The sequence below is a fragment of the Hemibagrus wyckioides genome, linkage group LG18 (assembly GCF_019097595.1).
Source record: "Hemibagrus wyckioides isolate EC202008001 linkage group LG18, SWU_Hwy_1.0, whole genome shotgun sequence".
Lineage (NCBI taxonomy): Eukaryota > Metazoa > Chordata > Actinopteri > Siluriformes > Bagridae > Hemibagrus > Hemibagrus wyckioides.
The window spans coordinates 17,171,948-17,191,197 of record NC_080727.1 but is presented as its reverse complement, the minus strand read 5'-3'; the positions used below and the strand labels follow the sequence as shown (position 1 = coordinate 17,191,197).

The following is a 19,250-nucleotide window of genomic DNA, read 5'->3' as shown; positions in this document are numbered from 1 at the left end:
AAGAAGTTAATGCTGGTTCTGATAGAAAGGTGTCAGAATACACAGTGCATCACAGTTTGTTTGTGTATGGGGCTGCATAGCTGCAGACCAGTCAGAGTGCCCATGCTGACCCCTGTGAACTGCCAAAAGTGGCAACAATGGGCATGTGAGCATCAGAACTGGACCAAGAAGCAATGGAAGAAGGTGGGCTTGTCTATTGAATCACGTTTTCTTTTACATCACATGGATGGCCGGGTGCGTGTGCATCACTTACCTGGGGAACACTTGGCACCAGGATGCACTGGAAGGCAAGCCAGTGGAGGCAGTGTCATGCTTTGGGCAATGTTCTGCTGGGAAACCTTGGGTCCTGCCATCCATGTGAAACTGCGCTAGTTAAAATCACAAATGACTTGGTCTTAGTGCTGCATTTGACACTATAGATCATGACATTCTCCTTACAAAATTACACAGGTATTCAGGAACAGGCATTAAAATGGTTTAGATCCTACCTGTCTGATCGATACCACTTTGTAGATTTAAATGGAGAACTATCCAGTGAATAGTTCCAGTAATACCAGTGAAATATGGGGTCCCACAAGGATCAGTTTTAGGACCTCTGCTTCTCTCAATATACCTGCTTCCCTTGGGTAACATCATTAGAAGGCATGGGATTAGTTTCCATTGTTATGCTGACAATACCCCAGTTATACATAGCATCAAAACCAAATGTAATATCTAAATTTTGTGTAGATTTAGATGATTTAGATGGGGCAGTGGTAGCTCAAGTGGTTAAGATGCTGGGTCATTGACTGGAAGCTCAGGGTTCAAGCCACAGCACTGCCAAGCTGCCACTGCCCTTGAGCAAGGCCCCCAACCCACCCTGGTCCAGGGGCATTGCATCATGGCTGACCCTGCACTCTGGGATAGGAATTTCACTTTGCTGTAATGTATATGTGCCAAATAAAGACAACTTAACTGAGTGTGTAAAAGATTCCATGACCTATAATTTTCTATTACTAAATCCCAATAAGACAAAGATATTACTTATTGGTCTAAAAACCAGTACACAGAAGCTCTCACAATTCAACTTGCTTTTAGAAGGATGTGCTATTTATACTAGCTCGACAGTGAAAGACGTGGGAGTAATATTAGACAGCAACTTGTCCTTTGAAAATCATATTTCCAGTATCACAAAAACAGCCTTCTTCCACCTTCGAAATATTGCCAAGCTTAGAAACATTTTGTCTGTATCTGATGCAGAAAAGCTAGTTCATGCATTCATGACCTCCAGACTTGACTATTGTAATGCATTACTAGGTGGTTGTCCTGCATCTTCAATAAACAAGCTACAGTTAGTAGTGAGTTCCTACCAGATAAAGAAAATATGAAAATATAACCCCAATATAATCATCCCTGCACTAGCTACCTGTTAAGTTTAGAATTGATTACAAACTATCACTACTTATGTACAAGGCTCTAAATGTTTTAGCTCCCATGTATCTAACCAGTCTTCTAACATGCTACAATCTGTCACGCTCATTACGATCACAAAACTTCTGGTAGTTCCCAGAATATCAAAGTCTATTAAAGGGGGAAGAGTGTTTTCGTATTCAGCTCCTAAACTTTAGACTAGCCTTCCTGACAGTGTTCAGGGCTCAGACACAGTCTCCCAGTTTAAACATAGATTAAAGACATATCTCTTTAGCCAGGCATACACATAATACATCCCATAACCTTGTGTTCCAGTACATGTGATTAAATGCACATTATCATCTAGTGCTTGCTAATATTATGACCAGCAGCTACGCTAATTCCTTTCTACTTGCTTCACTTTTTCTACCCATCCCGAGGCATCTAGAGATTGTGTCAGCTCCAGGAGGCCTTCAGTGAGAAGAGGCCAACCCTGCAAGGATCCTGAGGCATCCAGAGATGGATCGGCTCCAGTTAGATTCTGCTTCGTGAAGATTTTGAGCATTCAAAGTAGAGATGCCAGCCCTATGTGGACTTGGATAACAACAACCTCCTCATTAATACACACAATAACATGCTGGATCTGCATCACACAACTCCAACTGACTGTATATGACTGTAGAAAGGACATTGTCCATAATCACACTCTGTGGTGTTCATAATAATTTAAAAACACAGTCCCCGGTGTCACCCAAATGAGGATGAGTTTCCTGTCAAGGTTTCTTCCTCATACCATCTAAGGCAGTTTTTCCTTGCCACAGTCGCCTCAGGCTCGCTCACTAGGGACGATTTTGTCTAATATTAATCTAGGACTTCTGTACTATGTTTCTCATGTTGTGTGAGGCTGCTTTGAGACAATGTCCATTGTTGAAAAGCGCTATACAAATAAAATTGAATTGAATTGAATTGTTTCAACTCCAAAATAACTTCTACACCACCGTCTTGACTAGGGCACTAGGGTGCAGCGTCGCACGGGCCGTAAAAAAACACTTCTTTTTGTGAAAAAACAAATCTTTTGTTTGGAGTTTTGTTTCGAGCAGGACCAAGCAGGAATTTTAAAATAGATGTTCATGTGATTCATATCATATGTCATATGAGCACAGTGACCTCATTGTGGTGGGAAATGAACAAAAAATGCAATTAACATTACAACTAGCACAAATAATGCTAGGAGTCGCAATCATGAAATGTTATATATACTGTATATATATATATATATATATATATATATATATATATATTATCATATAATATATATATCATATATTATCATAGAGTAAAGCTATCACGTTTACTCATATCTGAGTATAAGTTTAGCAACTCCAACACAAGTGACGAAAGACAAACATTACATTAAAAATAATTAAACTAACATAATCAGAAATCCTATAAATTGATTTGTCTTTTGAAATAAAGAAATGGTTGTCAGTCTGCTTTAGCTAAAGACTCTTTTAAAGAATTCAGTTCTCCATGCTTAGCGGTTTCCAGCTCTTTTTTAATCTTATAAATCGCTCCTTCTCACTGTTAACCCTGCGCTTTTCGTCTGTAGCCATGACTAAATATCATTCTCTAAGTGCATTTGTAAGTGAACCCGGAGAACACTTGCTGTTTAGGTATCTGCCTTCACACGGTCTGCTGTCAAGTGAAAGGGAAAAATTGGAGCAAACATTCTAAGAAAGGCTCAGACCAATCACATCTGTCTGGAACATTTGGCCCATGGGACGGGACCTTAGACATCACCTGCCCTATGATCTAATGGTCATTTGTCAGGTGATATATGGAAATATGGTGAAGTGTCATCTTTGTAACAGCTATCTTACTGTACTTTAACTAAGGTGCTATTTATTATTATTATTTCATTAATATCATTTTCTTGTTCAGGGATCTGTTTCCCCCCTCGTCTACTGTAACGAAGTATTAATTAATATAAGATAGAACCTCATTAAGAATAATTCTATTCCTTCTTGCATTTTAAATCTAATTATCATGAGTGGTGGGGGGAAATTTGAGTAAATTGTTGCTTTGGGTCCCTAAATATCCAGGGTCCTGTTTTACACCACTGCATTCTTCCAAAACACTTTGAGGGCCCATTTTCTTCAAGGGTGCTTCTGGGAGATGCTGTCGATCCAGGCAGCCAATGACGACGTTTGTGGGCGGTGCCAGAGGCTGAACGACCCAATGGGAGTGATGATTTTCTCACCCAGCCGCGTGAACGTGGCGCGCGTGCGCGGTCCTGTTATCCCCGCTAAGAGCGAAAGAGGGTGAGAGAGAGAGAGAGAGAGAGAGAGAGAGATAAAAGACAGTGCGATCGCAGGCTCTCCAGTTTAATGATTAATTTTCGTAACTGCAGCTTTATGTTTTTCATGAAAGGTGTGAATTAAAGGTCAATTTGAAGAAAGAGTAAAGAGAGAGAGAGGCAGAGAGATAGAGAGAGTGAGAGAGTGAAGTTCTTCCATCTTTCTAACACGCATGTGTGAGTATGCTTTATGCGATTTGTTTACTGATCTATATTTGAGCATGCAATTGCATTTATGCATTTACAGAAAGAAAAACCAAACGATTATTATACAAAAAATCAGATCTTGCACTCGTGCATCAGCTCAGAATTGAATCCTGTAATTACAAAACATCATCCTGTACATCCAACGTAGACAGGGATTTATTATAGCATTTATTTAATAACTATAATGCAAGCAAATAAATAAATACTGTTTGCACTTGCGTCAGAGTAGAGAAAGTTTACAGTATCGAAACAAACAAAAAAAAAAAAACAGTATTGAATTGCAAGTGTGAATTATATTAAATAAAATATAACTCATTATATTCAAAACATATGCTTTATGCTTTTATTCAAAGCCTCTTGCAATCCAGGAAGGTTAAAGGTCTTCCTCCAGTACAGAACCGAGTCCGCTTGGATTTGAACTTGAAACAAAATTTCTGATGTTAAAACCAAAAAGATGTCTAAAATGTAATCTCTCTATGCACTACATTTTGTTGTTGTTTTTTTTACTATAAACCAACTCAACCAATTCCTTAGTCATTGGCCTTTAAAATGAACTGACAATAAAATGAGTCCTCAGGTGCGTACAGGTATTTTATTAAGATTGCATGGACCGTTTTGCAGATCATGGCTTTAATCCAGACGTTTCTGAAGCTGCGAGGGTCTGTGAGGTCTGCGTCCCGTGCCTGGGGTTGTGTCCCCGTGCTGGTTGGAAGGAAAAGATGCCAGCACACAGCGGCTCAGGATACGTGTAACTGGCAGCTGTTAGACGACTGCTTCGGTACGTGTTTGTCACCTGCACGGATGCGTGTCGGGCTTAAACAGTGTTCAAGCAGTTAATGTTTGTTACGCAGCCTGACTGCGCTCTCAAAGTGAAGGCATTGCTCACGTAGCTGCTGTCAAAACAAATTCTCACTCTTAAGTAAGGAATGATAATCCACACTGCAGAGGTGTGATACGTTCCCACCCTGCAGTGGATTGTTTTCACATAACAGCACAGTGTTAGAACACTTTTATTACACTTTTCCGACGCATTAATTCTTGAAATGTTTATAGATGCATGTAATATTTTGGAAACTCTTTTGGAAGAGTTTACTTCCTATTCTCAACTTACATTTGAATATAAACAGACAGTCTCTTCTTTATTCTCTCTGGACCATAGAGGCTCCTTTTATTATGATACTTCACATCACACATTTTAAAAATCTAATTATTTATTTATTTTTTCATTCTAGTTTAACTTTTATCGCGAAACAACATCTGTTTATGTCATTTTGACACTTTTACAGCTGTTCTGCTTATGGAAATATTCACTTTCCAGGAATAACATGTTTCTCAGTTGGCAAGGTCATCTCATAAAAATATATATGTATATATTTACAAAGAAGTAGTTGTTTGATGCAACAATAATAAAAGAACATACTGCATTCATTCTATAACAAGAAAGTATTTGGTTCAATAGAGGTTATATATTCAGTCTAATTGGATCTGGAAAGTATTCAAGCATCCGCTTATATCTCCGCATCCCTGTGTACGAGCTCTTAGTTCAGAAACGTATTAAAATGAGAAAATTTACTTAGTAATCTTTTTGAAATATCTGTTGTTTATTTATCATTATGAAATGACGTGATGTTTCAATCTGCAGAGCTCCGTTACGGTGGTCATGTAATGCACTTCAACTACGTGTGGCTGAGGGATCACTGTCGCTCGGCCTCGTGCTACAACTCCAAAACCAACCAGCGTAACCTGGACACCGGCGGCATTGACCTCAACATCCGACCCACGAAGACCCGAGTGGACGAGGAGAATCTCTTCCTTACATGTAAATCCCAGTCTGTCTATAAACTGAAATCATTTATCTTCATGTTCTTTTATTTGAATAAGACAACCTGTTTTTCCTTAGCTATAACAATCTTTCATTTATTTATTATTATTATTATTATTATTATTATTTTAACAGACTTAAAAGTTTATTGTGTAAAACTCAACACTACTTCTTTGTTATCATAGTCTTTTTCTCCAGAAGATCATTTCCATCTTTTCTATTTTTCCATCAGATGTTTGACTTTGTGCCAATGCAAAGCTGGGTAGATCTTCACCAAGCAAAGATAAGGCCATGTAGGAAAGATAAGAACTTTGACTCTTATAAAAGGCCTCAGCAGATTGCTGACGAGGCGATCGTTCCGTTCACCTTGAGATGTTACTGTATATGTGAAATTAGAGGGGTTATTTAGTAACCTGCAGCCTGAGATGATCATCTAGCTGTTACTTTGACCAAAAGAGAAGCGAGATTGTGCGTTATCTTGTCTGGGAAGTGTGTAAGGAATCATTTAGAACAGGTATGTGTATCCGCCATAGAAGTCAACTCAGGAGCCGAGATACAAACTTTTGTTTTTCCTGTGTCAGCAAGGAAAATCTCCTTCAGATGAAACAGGAAGAAACCTTGAGAGGAACGAGATTCATCCTCATCTGGGTGCTAAAATATAGGTTTTAAATAGGTTTTCAGCCAAAGTTTAGACTTTTTTAGTTTTGAACACTAATTGGAAGGCTGCTCCATAACTGTGGGGCTTTGTAAGAAAAGGCTCCGCCCCCTCATGTAGGCTTCACTATTCAAGGTACCAACAAAAAGCCTGCACCTTTTCATCAAAGCAGGTGCAGCATCTTACAAAAGCCCAAAGGTTGGCTCAGGAATTGTGGCATGACATCGTTCAGCTCGTTTTTGTTCATAAGTGGTGTTTTATAATTAATTTCGACTCTGTGTTTTGCTTTCTGTAGGGCCTGATGGTCACATTACACGGTACAACCTAGAGTGGTTGGCAAAGAACAGCTACGAGGGCCAGAAATGGAGTGCTATGCAACCGCGCATCCTGTGGAACACAGAGATTTACTCCAATGCCAAGGTGCCTTCAGCCAGCTGGGAAAAGTTTATGAGCTGTGATGAAGAGCTGAAGACATTTCTGAACAACTTCTTACTGTACGGTATCGCGTTTGTAGAGGACGTTCCGGCCACGATCGACGCGACCGAAACAGTGACCAAAAGAGTTAGCATTATCAGGTGAGATGTTTTTAATAATACTTTTGAAACTTTTGTACATTATATTCTGTAGATAAATGACAGTGATAACTGATAACTGATATCTGAGCATCTACACGTACTGGTGCTAGAACACCATATGAATATGCATCATAGGAATTATCTATCATATCAGTTAGTATAACAATCACAGAATAAAATAAACTACATCAGCAAACCTGATCTAAAGTGACCCGATGGTCAAATACGATACCGATGGTGATGATCTTTAGTTTACAGCCTCCATTAGGATGATATTGTATTGATATTGTGATAAATAATATGCTTTTCAGAAATGTCACAGGTTTAGAGATACTGGCTGATTTGATATTAAAATTCTGTACAGAATAATGCTCAAATAAAATTCTGTCCAGGGTGTACCCCTGCCTTTCACCCAGTGTGCGCTGGGATAGGCTCCAGCAGACCCCCGTGACCCTAATTAGGAATAAAGCGGGTATAGAAAATGGATGGATGGATGGATAAATTTCTATTTAATTATTATAAGGATTTCTTATACGAAAAAAAATACATTTTTGCAGACATTAAAGACATATATATATATTTAAAGCAACACTACAGCTTCTTTGCTGGTATTTGGTTAACAAAAAATATCATATTATAATTATATTCTTATTATCAAAATAAATCATATTATTGTGTATCATAGAAATGTCACTCCAGCCTCCTGTACTCAAATCACACATTTTCTGCACTCATTTTACTTGTGCTGTTGTTTCCAGAGAGACGATATACGGCCGAATGTGGAGTTTCACCTCGGATTTTTCCCGTGGTGACACAGCGTACACGAAGCTGGCCCTGGACCGCCACACAGACACATCTTACTTCCAAGAGCCTTGTGGGTGCGTATGCAAACTTTCTTTGATTTGACTCAGTTATAGCTGCTCACCTTGCAGGACCTTACAGCGTGACAAAAGATTCAGCGCCTTCTTCTTCTGTATCTACTGAAAACGCAGAGGAAGTAAGAACATGATATTAATGAAATCATTGCTTTATTTCAGTTCCCCTCTGCCACCTCCGGATTAGTTTAATCTTTCTGCTGTATGCTTTGCTTTCTCGATGCTACACGAGGGCAGTCACGTCTCTGTTGCATAACTGCGATCTGGGGGCTTAAAAAATCCTCATTCAAGCGCATTAGGCTAAATAAACTGATAATAAACACATTGCTGTGTTATTCTGTGTTTCGTGCGTTTGACTCGAACCCTGGTGCCTTTTCCTCTTTATGCAGGTGAGAAGACAGGATCGAAAACATGCGTCTGACAGTGCTGCTATCAGTCCGGGTTTTTTTTTTTCCCATCCCTACACACACCTCAGCTGACATTTTGATTTGTTAAATGACATGCAGTGTGAAAACAAACAAAAACAAACAAACTTGCCAACCGGACTAGAAGGTGAAAGCTTCAATAGAGTACACAGTAGAGCCATGGGTAAGAACGCATGTGAGCTTTTTATTTGGGTTCATGCCCTTTGCACACTACTAAGTGTTTTATTCCAAAACAAATAATGCTGCAGATTCCCAGATTGCTTGTTGCTTTCTACTCAGGTTTGGCTTTGCTCTACTCACAGTCACATAGACACTTGCTTAGCACACTGCTCAGGGAGGAAGAGAGAGAGAGAGAGAGAGAGAGAGAGAGAGAGCACCTCACTCCTTGTGCACTCCCACGCTAAACCACAACATCTCTGCTTCTATAAAGTTCTGCTCTTTTTGATAAGAGCGATAATAATCTCCTTACAGTATTAACATATATTATTCCTTTAAAATGAAAAGAATAGGGTTTTCAGATCATATTTTTAAAGTAAAAATCCATACACTATTTAAATAAGCCTGAACATCCTGAATAGATGGCTACGATACTGAAATATAGTTTTTCTGGCCTTATCATATGACACTGTCGCTTCCTCTCACTTGGCTGATCGGCAGGATTCAGGTGTTCCACTGTCTGAGACACGAGGGAACCGCCGGCAGGACTCTGTTAGTGGACGGCTTCTACTCAGCCAACAAAGTGCTCGAGCAATCTCCTGAAAACTTCGAGCTCCTCTCACGCGTCCCCATCAAACACGAGTTCATCGAGAACCTCGGTAACCATAGCAACCACATGATCGGCATCGGCCCCGTTCTCAGCGTCTACCCCTGGAACAACGAAGTCTACATGATCAGGTACTCGCGATATGAACATGAAACAGTGTAACCAGCGGGGTAATGTTCCGGCATGTCATACACTATCCTTCAGTGAAGCTTACATCCTCGGACAAAGTCGAGTTTTGTTTAGGTTCGATCATGTGTGAACGTTAGAGGGGTAAGAAAACTAAACGAAATCACTAAAGCGATGAGGAAGCATGTAGCTGCAGATTTGAGACTCTGTATGAAGATGAAAACAGGATTCAAAAAACATCTTTAAGCTACTGAAACCTGTCTAACATTATACGAGGGGAAAAAACCCTGTATTACAGACACACCTTCTTTTCGAGCCGCACCACTCAAATCTTGGCCAGAAAGCAAATGTTTAAATAGCACACTTTTGTTTCTTTAAGTTCTGCTAAGCGTCTGAATGGATCACTGAAAACTCAATGTCTATCTTATGTGTTTATTTCTTCAATGTGTTGAATGATTTAATCCATTGAAAGTTGTTGTTGATGTTACTTAGGTACAACAACTATGACCGTGCGGTGATCAACACAGTTCCTCACAACATGGTTCAGCGCTGGTACGTGGCACACAGACAGCTCACTGATGAGCTCAGGAAACCCGAGAACGAGCTGTGGGTCAAACTCAAACCAGGCAAGGTAACAAAACCTGGTGGAAAAATATGGTCTATTATTTACTCTGCTATGAGGAGAGAGTGTTCAGTTCTTTTTTAATGGATCTTTTCTGTGTTAAGGTTCTCTTTATCGATAACTGGCGAGTGCTGCACGGTCGAGAATCCTTCACAGGACTCCGTCAGCTCTGCGGAGGCTATTTGACCAGAGATGACGTGCTCAACACAGCTCGCTCGCTGGGCCTTCTGGTTTGATCATCTGCTCAACACCAAAGAAGAAGCTTAATCAGTGTAGACTAGCAAAAAACACTGAACTGCAGCATTAACGAAATCTGTGAATGTCAGAAGTTCACACCCACAGCCTTTAAGGGTCCTTATCACCTCAACAAGGAATCGTTCATATGGTTCTGTCAGTTTAATGAAAGATACCTTAGAAGACGACACACAGGGAAATGAAGCTCGTTGGTACGAGAAACAAAAATTCTAGCACTTTGACAACGATGATATTCGGTGATCATGGTAATGCTTTTAAATGTAAATGTTAACGTTTTGATGTGGAAAGGGTTGAACCCACACAACATGGTTTATGTGCATGTATTGTAGCCTTTTATGAAGATTATGGAACCTGCAAACTCATGTAGTACGCTGTCATAATGTCGGCAAAATTGTGCGAAGAGATCGTTTTAAAAATGCTGTCAAAAAGAAAATACTGGAATTTACTGTGAGGAGAACAGACGTACATTTACTGTAAGATGTTCCAGTCATCAAGCTTCCAGGAAAACAGACAGCTGTTATTATTTTACTTAAAACTGATATATACATAATTATTTTTAAAAAAATTACAGTAACTTTTCAGTAATAGATCATTGTTATTGTAAGATCATATTTAAAGTGCAGTATTTAAGGCATCATGAAGTAATACTGTTGTTTTAATTTTAGTAGCTATTTTTGTAATTATTATTATTATTATTATTATTATTATGTCTGATGGATTTGAATTTATATATCTACCAAACAAATTAAAAATAAGCCAAGACAGCAAGATGCTTTTATTGTCATTTCAATCCCATGCAGCTGGTGAAGTACACAGTAAAAATGAAATGACATTCCTCCAGGACCATGGTGATACATGAAACACACAACTATAGTAAACACTACAGAACTAAGTACATTACATAGCCATACAGAATACTACATAAAGTGCCTGTGTACAGACAGTACAATAATCGACAAGCGACAATGCAGCATCGACTAGTACACAACTTTGTAATGAATAAACTGCAAGATGAATGACGTAGGTGTTCCATACAGCATTTTGTTTTAGAGTTTTATCAGAAGTTTTAAAGAACTATGCAATAATTGCAATGGGAAACTTCACAATATTACAAAGTCCATTTAAATGTTACACCATTTTCTTTAGCATTACTGTGTAATCAAAGATTTCACAATCAAATGTCTTAACACTGCTTTCCAGAGTTAGTTTGCCTCTGAGCTTTTATTTCAGACCATGTCCCAGGAAAGATTGTTAGCTTCTAACTAAAGCACAAACTTTGCAAAATTGTAGATGTTTCACCGGTTCAGAGTTTCTGCTTCTGCTATCTCTCACTCCACTTTTTTTTTGAGGATATTGAGGTAGTAATTGTAGCTTTCTCCATTCTCAAATGTTCTCACTTGGAACGGAAGGGGTAACAAGGATTTTATCTCCTGCACACATTTCTACTCCACAGGCCACACCCTATCCTAAGCCTCCTGATAAGTCAGCAAACATTTGCCAATCATCTCTAAAATGCTGGGAAGCTGGATGTTATCCACTACCTTAGTTTTCTATGTATAACACTTCTATTTAACACACCAATGGGTATATGTTATAATACCCTGAACATTCAACTTCAACTTATAAATCCGTTCCAGTGCACTATTTCAGATCAGGTCTTGTGGCTCAGTGTTTGTGAACATGCCTTATGTGGGAACTTAGAGGCCTAGAGCACCTGGTCAACCTTCACTTTCAACCTCCAAATTTCTGGGTTCTCTACAACACAAAAATAACCAGCCTTACCCTGCACTTGTGGGTTGCTATGAACCCTGGGATAATAAGGGGAGAATAAAAGATTAAGAAGGTTGTTAGACCTTTCCAAACATATCTGTACACCCCGTTATCATTTTGTGGATGTTGTTCTGGTCAGTGAAAGGGAAACTATTCATGGGGTAGTGCAGATGAGGAATGGCCAAAGAAGCTTGATGTCTTGATAAATTTCCATGTTCGTTAACTACTGATTGGTAGTGTGGCCTTACTAGCTAGAATGGGCATTGAGTATTTAGCACCATTGAAGAAAACAAGCTATTTAAGCAGTACATTAAAAAACTTTTGATTTGTCTGGGTCTGTCTACATGTGGCCCTGCGATGGACTGGTGACCTGTCCAGGGTGTACCCCTGCCTTTCGCCCTATGTGTGCCTGGATAGGCTCCAGCAGACCCCCGTGACCCTAATTAGGAATAAGCGCGTATATAAACAATGGATGGATGGATGGATGGATGGATGGATGATTTGTCTGGCCAGACTTTTGTCTTCATTTAAATGTGAAAAATTTACATTCATGAGATTTGTATATTGGGTTCTGACTTTTCTCATGACTGTAGCCAATAATCTTGAATCCTATGGGTATTTTTTAAGGCAAATCTTAAAAGATGAAAATATTTTTGGGACGTGTATATTATTAAAATACTCGATATTGACATGCAAACACTTTGGTCACCATCCAAGCTAACACAATTATGAAAACCATGGCGCCTTCCTAGCCTCGCGAGGCTACGAAACATCGCGAGAGTGACGGCGAGGCTTCATTTTAGGCATGCGCGGAAAGTCACACGTGTTCTCTGCAGGCGCACAGACGGAAGATGGCGGACTGTGAAAGTACGTACTGTTTCTGAACTCGTACTTTAAACGGCGTTTTGAATATTATATTGCATTTGAAAAGAAAAGCAGGATAGGATTTATGCTAATCTATTATGCTGATAATGTTTTCTGTATTTTAGAAATGTTGATCAAAGCGTGGTGTCTGTAATATAAAGCAGGCAGCGGCATGGCGCGTTGGAAATCCATGTCTCTTCATAATGATTTAATTGACACTTATACGAGTTCCAGCAGGATTTTTTTAGTAATATAATTTATTAATGCAAAATACCGGTCTTATAAGTGTATTATTTTTAATAAGAAGCTGCTAGTTAATGACCTGTACTATACACACTCTTGTGTTTGCATTGGTAGTCATTTTTCTTTAGTTGAAAAGCTCTAATAATTTTCTATAATTCTCTAATTTTTTCATGAAGCTATTTGGAAAGTATAATTTTACATCACTTTTGCATCTGCTACTTCTGCTACTTCTGTTACTTCTGCTAAACACCTTTTTTTTTATCCTTTTTAAATAGAAACTGTCCATTAATTCAATGTGCAAGTGTGTCAGTTAAAAAATAAATAAATAAAAATAAGATTAAAGCCCTTGCATTTGAAGATTAAGTGTTTAATAGATTAAGAGAAAAAAACATTAATAACTCGCAATTAAGTCATTTCTGTGGACCACGTGGTGCGTATGGAGCACGTGTTTGCGCCCATTTTAGCCCTGATCCTTTAACATTTTAAAGTGTGATTCATCCTGAGTTTAAGTCCTAGATCATTTCATTTGAATTGATTTTATTTTGGGAAAGCTTTGTTGAACAACTTGCATGATGGTAAAGTTGCTGTGAAGTTGTAATGTTAAACTAAACAACATGTCATACCTTTCTCCTCAGTTTCTTCTGCTAAGAAAGAGAAGAAGAAGAAGAAAACAAAGATTTCTGATGAAGAACTCGGGGTAATTTTGCCTTTTTTTTCTTTTTTTTTTTTTTGCACTCAGTTTTTAATTTGCGAGGTTGGATGTGGTTCTGGATTTGGTCCAAGTGAAATATCCGCTGTTCCTTACCCCCTTAATAGCGAGCACTCCTCAGAGTTTCCACTGAATAATTTCACATAATCGCAGACATTTTAGCATAAAAACAGTCCACGTTTAACGTCACATCACAAATGGATTTGTTTTGGAGGTTTGCATGAATAAGTGATTATTTTTCCTTGCAGGAAATCCAAGAAACAGGAGATTTCCTCATCAAACCAGAGTCCAAGGTCGCTCAACTCGACACGTCCCAGTGGCCTTTGCTGCTTAAGGTAAATGGCACTTTGAACGTCTTCCTCTCAATGAAGGCTGACCCGGCATGTAAGATGATGAACGTGTTTATCCATTCTCTGAGCACGGCCGGTTCGGACCCTTTGCAGCTCCTTTGGTCCGTTCTGGACTGTCGGGGTCCTGGTGACCTGTTCGTCCAGTTTCCTGGATGTTCAGGTCAGCAGGTGTAGAGGGATCAGAGTGGCCCTGATAAAGATGAACGGACACGTCTGATCACATGCTTCTTAAAGCCTCCCTTTATAATGCTGGTTAGTTTAGTGGCTAGTTAACCTTGGGGTTTGGTCAGGAAAAAAAATATAAGGGTTTATTTGTAACATTTAAAAAAAACAAAAATCCTGTCTGTTGTAGCACTTTTGATGGTTGATTTATAGATAAATATTTAAAAACCCGAATAAATAATTTTCTCTCTTCATTTTAAATGTCTGGTTGATCTAGAACTTTGATAAGCTGAACATCAGGACCACACACTACACACCTCTGCCTCATGGCTCCAATCCCCTGAAGAGAACCATTCAGGATTACGTCAGGTACCATTCCTTTATCCGTAACGTTTCTGTTTTGGCAAAGCCACATGATGTGATGGAGATTGCATTAGCACTCTGTGCAAAGATGACCTCTTATCTATCACCCAAGACTGATGGCTGCTGATAGCGCCTGGTCTTGGATGAGGTTAGATGCTCTGTATCGTTTTGGCTGCAACTTCTCTTCATTTTCTGTTCAGATCTGGTTTTATTAACTTGGACAAACCGGCCAATCCGTCCTCTCATGAAGTGGTTGCGTGGATCAAACGAATCCTGCGTGTGGAGAAGACCGGACACAGCGGGACACTGGACCCAAAGGTCACGGGCTGTCTGATCGTGTGCATAGAGAGAGCGACACGATTGGTCAAATCTCAGCAGAGTGCAGGTGAGGCAGAGTTTCCCCATGTGCTCCCTTTCAGTTAGAGACCCTGCAGCAGCAAGGGAGCAAGATGATTTCCTTTTTTTTTTTCTTTGCATCTTTACCCAAACATCTCAGGGTGCTTTCACTACCATCAGTCTGCTCCAAATCAACAGAGGGAAAGTTTATTTACCTGATTGCATGTAATTATACAAACCAATATTGCTGCCTGGGGCTCATGTAGGACTTCAAATGCTGTTATTTCATTTATTGATCAGGGACATGCAAGCAAATGTTTAGAAATTGTAAAAATGGCCCATGCACAGAGCCAGTGCTCAATAAATGTATTATGAAGATGAGTTAGGTGTCTTGTCACGTAGTTTGGGGCAGATCTCCAGAACATCAGGCATGGTTTCAGCTCTGCAGCTCTGGGTCTTTCTCTGTTTAGCAGCCTGTATATGGAAAAATGCTTCAAGCATTGTGTTTGATTCAATCAGAGTTAAAAAAAAAAAAAATCAGTGAGATCAAGCTTTTCTAGGAAACTGCAGCAGGGTTCGATTCGCACTGCTAAATGGTTGTGTTTTTAGTCCTTCATGCTCCCCAGGCTATGGTTTCCCTGTGTTCAGCACAAGTATAAAATTTTACCCTTTTAATATTCCTGCTTTATTCAGACTGAAGTGTGAAAGTGCTCTTGCAAAATTCCGGTATTTTAACAGCATGCTTTTATTCTGTGAGTGTGACCTCACCCAGTAAAACCAGTGGCCTTTCCTCACTACTCTTGTGCCGTGTGTTTCAGGCAAAGAGTACGTGGGCATAGTACGGCTGCACAATGCGATAGAGAGCGAACACCAGCTCGCGAGGGTAAGTGTTAGAGGACGTAATGTTGAGGGCAGGTTTTTTTTTTTTTTTGGGCGATGAGGTGACATGATGAACCCGTTTATCCATTCTCTGAGCGTCTCCAGGCACTCCTCTCTCCGCTGGCCTTCTCACGGCTGCTTCAGCGTTCTGCTGTCGCGGTTGATGTTGGAGGACGTGCGGGTTTGGAGAGCCAGGTTTCACGAAGGAAGAATTGATGGGGCTGATCTCAAATTCGCAAATGTTTATCAATTTTTTGCTTAATTCTGTTGATGTCCTTGTGTTAATCCTGTAACTCATATCCTGTGCAGGCCCTGGAGTGTCTCACTGGAGCTCTGTTCCAGAGGCCTCCTCTCATCGCTGCGGTCAAGCGACAGCTCCGAGTCCGAACCATCTACGAGAGCAAGCTTATCGAATATGACCCGGAAAAAAGACTTGGTAAGAGCTTTAGCCATCTTTTTAAGCATTTAAGCATCCGAGCAAAGCCACATGATGCTATATAGACTGCATTAGCATTTTTATGCAAAGATGACCTTCTATCTATCACCCAAGACTGATGGCACTACCCACCCCGACCCCCCACCCCCCGTAAGACTTTTCCCACATGTTTTACCCAACTTTGCTTCTGAAACATTTTTTAATGCTACAGGGATTTTCTGGGTCAGCTGTGAGGCAGGAACATACATCAGAACGCTGTGCGTTCATCTGGGGCTGCTGCTGGGAGTCGGAGGGCAGATGCAGGAGCTCAGGAGGGTTCGCTCTGGAGTTATGGGCGAGAAGGTACGTTCCTTCAAGCCTCAGTGAGGCAGATGACTGGTCAGTTGTCTGAAAGTTAACACCAAAGTGTTGAGTTCAGGTCTGGGCTGCTTCCCCAGTCCTGGTAATTAATCTTTGGTACATCAGATGGTTGAAGGTGAGAATTATAAGGTTGCACGTGTGCTGCTGCTTTCACATCTTCACCAACAGCCTCTACATCAGCTGTAGGTTTTTATTCAGATGCAATATGTGATGTCATGTATGCCCTCATTTATTTATTCATTTCGGTCAGGACTCTCTGGTCACCATGCATGACGTATTAGACGCTCAGTGGCAGTTTGACCACAACAAGGACGAGACGTACCTCAGAAGAGTCATCTTTCCTCTGGAGAAGCTGCTCGTCAGCCACAAGAGGATCGTCATGAAAGACAGCGCGGTGTGTGTTCGTGATTTTCTGCTCTGTTTGGACTGAAGCAGGCTGCTTGTGGCTGATCTTTTTGGTACGCTCTGTTCTTTTAACAGGTCAACGCTATTTGCTATGGTGCCAAAATCATGTTGCCAGGCGTGCTGAGGTACGAAGATGGCATTGAGGTGAACCAGGACATCGTGGTCATTACAACTAAAGGAGAAGCCATTTGTACAGGTGACGATTCAGTCCAGTTACTTCAAACATTAGCCCCCCCCCCCCCCCCCTAAAGCCACATGATGCTACTCAGACAGCATTAGCACTCAGTGCGAGGATGACCTGGTATCTATCACCCGAGACTGATGGCTCTGATTTGATTTCTGATCCACTTTATACGGAATGGAGTAGATTTTAAATACGAAGCATTTGTGTTTCTGCAGCTGTAGCGCTGATGACCACGGCGGTCATTTCTACGTGCGATCACGGTGTTGTGGCAAAGATCAAGAGGGTCATCATGGAAAGAGACACATATCCACGCAAATGGGGCTTGGGGCCAAAGGTACGGTGAAAAATATTTATATGTGCATTAAAATTGGCATCTGTATGAAATTATGGGATGCAGAGTGTTTTAAGAGTATTTAGTTCTTCTTTTTCTCCAAATTCATAACCTGTGTCTCTTCAGGCAAGTCAGAAGAAAATGATGATCCAGAAGGGGCTCCTAGATAAACACGGCAAGCCGAACGGGAACACTCCGGCCAACTGGAAGGAGGGATACGTGGACTACAGGTACACTTTGTTCTCCTTGGCGCCTCCTGTTGGAACTCTGATGTTAACTGAATGCGTTGCTTGTATCTGCTCCAGAAGTATTGGCACCCTGCACTTTGAAACTGTTTCTGGAGGGAAAAGTCGATCATTTCACGCAGACTGTTATCCCTTTTTAGTCTGCTGTGACTCTAGAGGGAGTCTGTCTGCTATAGAAAAACACACGACTCGCGTCAGCTCTGTCTGCAGCTTGTCAGTATGTCAGGCGCTGGGTTTTGTGGACACGATCTTTCGTCTGATTGGCTGTACCATATCTGTCTGTCTTATACAGTTCTGATCATGTATGTTTTATTTTTTCCCCTCTGCAGTAAACCCAAAGCCGTAGCTGCTGAAGACGGAGACGCTAATCAGGCGGTAGCAAAGGTAGCGAACCCTCAGCTTTCTTCTAGCTCGTGATTTTAGTCCCGGGTTTTTAAGATTGGGGTTGGATTTTAATTTTCTGCCCATTTTTCACGCAGAGGAAACGTGACGAGAGCGGAAGCGAAGGCGAAGCCACGCCCTCAACCCCAAAGACAGACGAGGCGAAGAAGAAAAAGAAGAAGGATAAGAAAGAAAAGAAAATGAAGCTGGCTGAGGAAGCAGCGGAAGCCACAGAGGAAGCGGCGGCAGAAGAAGAAGCAGAGGTGAGCTCCTGAATTAAATAGAACCCATCCCGAAGTGTTATGAACAATACAATTATTTCATTTTAATTCACATTTGTGTACATCTTCGATTCAACTCAACTGCTCTGTTTTGTTTGCCCGCTAAGCTCCGGGCAGGTTTGTTCAGATCGGCTAGCGCTTGCTATTGGCTGTCATTTCCTTCTCACAGTCAAGCTGTTATGTTACCCTGAGCACTTGCATGTTGTAGTAAGACACGTGCTGTGTAACACATCATAATCACACTTTATTCCACAGGTGACAGAAAGTGCCAAGAAGAAAAAGAAAAAAAAGAAGGCGAAAGAAGCCGAGGCTGGTTCTGACTGAAAATCTGATCCGATCTAACAGACTGTTAAAGCTCAAGCATGTCAGGAGAAGGCGACGTGACGAGACTATCTATCTGGGATCTTTCCTAAACTCTGCTCAGGTCCCTGCTCTGTGTTCCGGCCAAGTGACTGATTATGATGTATCTAAAGTGGACTTCTGTAACCTCCAGTCAGTCTGTTTAGAAGCTGTTTGAGTGCATAAGAGAGAGCAGGCCTGAAGGTTTTTTAATTCTGAAAATGATTACACATCCCCCTCGTCATCATGTTAATTGTATACAGACTCGTGGCTTGCAACTTTCAATTTTTTTTGAAAGCTGTAGATAAAAGTAATGGTTATTTTGTTTGTATTTGTATTTTTGCTTTTTCTTTTTTTTCTACCCCCCCCCCCCCCAACAGAGGCAAGATTATTTCCATTATGTGAAATCCTGCTCTTGTCTTCTGCGTTTATTTGTACGTTAAAGAGCGCTCCTTTATGTTGTATTATGTATATAAAACAGGATCAACTTGTAATCCTAATGCAGAAGAGCTGCATCCAATAAGATTTTTTTGTTTTTTCTA

The 19,250-nt window shown here is 40.5% G+C and overlaps 2 protein-coding genes and 4 non-coding genes across 6 annotated transcripts; all 6 read left to right on the top strand.

Moving 5' to 3' along the window:
* Positions 1 to 3,718: 3,718 nt before the first annotated feature.
* tmlhe (trimethyllysine hydroxylase, epsilon) lies at positions 3,719 to 10,816 on the top strand. The gene is made up of 8 exons (XM_058415808.1): positions 3,719 to 3,922; positions 4,574 to 4,730; positions 5,595 to 5,771; positions 6,725 to 7,004; positions 7,763 to 7,882; positions 8,962 to 9,198; positions 9,686 to 9,824; positions 9,920 to 10,816. The coding sequence occupies exons 2-8, from the start codon at positions 4,577 to 4,579 to the stop codon at positions 10,049 to 10,051; spliced, it is 1,239 nt and encodes a 412-aa protein (XP_058271791.1). The 5' UTR covers positions 3,719 to 3,922; positions 4,574 to 4,576; the 3' UTR covers positions 10,052 to 10,816.
* Positions 10,817 to 12,627: 1,811 nt separating this feature from the next.
* dkc1 (dyskeratosis congenita 1, dyskerin) lies at positions 12,628 to 19,250 on the top strand. Its single transcript, XM_058415336.1, has 15 exons — positions 12,628 to 12,707; positions 13,583 to 13,644; positions 13,905 to 13,991; positions 14,446 to 14,537; positions 14,732 to 14,916; positions 15,686 to 15,750; positions 16,056 to 16,182; positions 16,394 to 16,524; positions 16,793 to 16,936; positions 17,023 to 17,143; positions 17,347 to 17,465; positions 17,589 to 17,692; positions 18,037 to 18,091; positions 18,187 to 18,351; positions 18,625 to 19,250. The coding sequence occupies exons 1-15, from the start codon at positions 12,692 to 12,694 to the stop codon at positions 18,691 to 18,693; spliced, it is 1,542 nt and encodes a 513-aa protein (XP_058271319.1). The 5' UTR covers positions 12,628 to 12,691; the 3' UTR covers positions 18,694 to 19,250.
* LOC131369657 (small nucleolar RNA SNORD83) lies at positions 14,577 to 14,653 on the top strand. The gene has a single exon (XR_009207303.1). It is a non-coding gene; the product is annotated as a small nucleolar RNA SNORD83 (small nucleolar RNA).
* Positions 16,229 to 16,306, top strand: LOC131369659 (small nucleolar RNA SNORD83). The gene has a single exon (XR_009207306.1). It is a non-coding gene; the product is annotated as a small nucleolar RNA SNORD83 (small nucleolar RNA).
* On the top strand, positions 16,581 to 16,712 carry LOC131369669 (small nucleolar RNA SNORA36 family). The gene has a single exon (XR_009207317.1). It is a non-coding gene; the product is annotated as a small nucleolar RNA SNORA36 family (small nucleolar RNA).
* On the top strand, positions 17,198 to 17,274 carry LOC131369658 (small nucleolar RNA SNORD83). Its single transcript, XR_009207305.1, has one exon. It is a non-coding gene; the product is annotated as a small nucleolar RNA SNORD83 (small nucleolar RNA).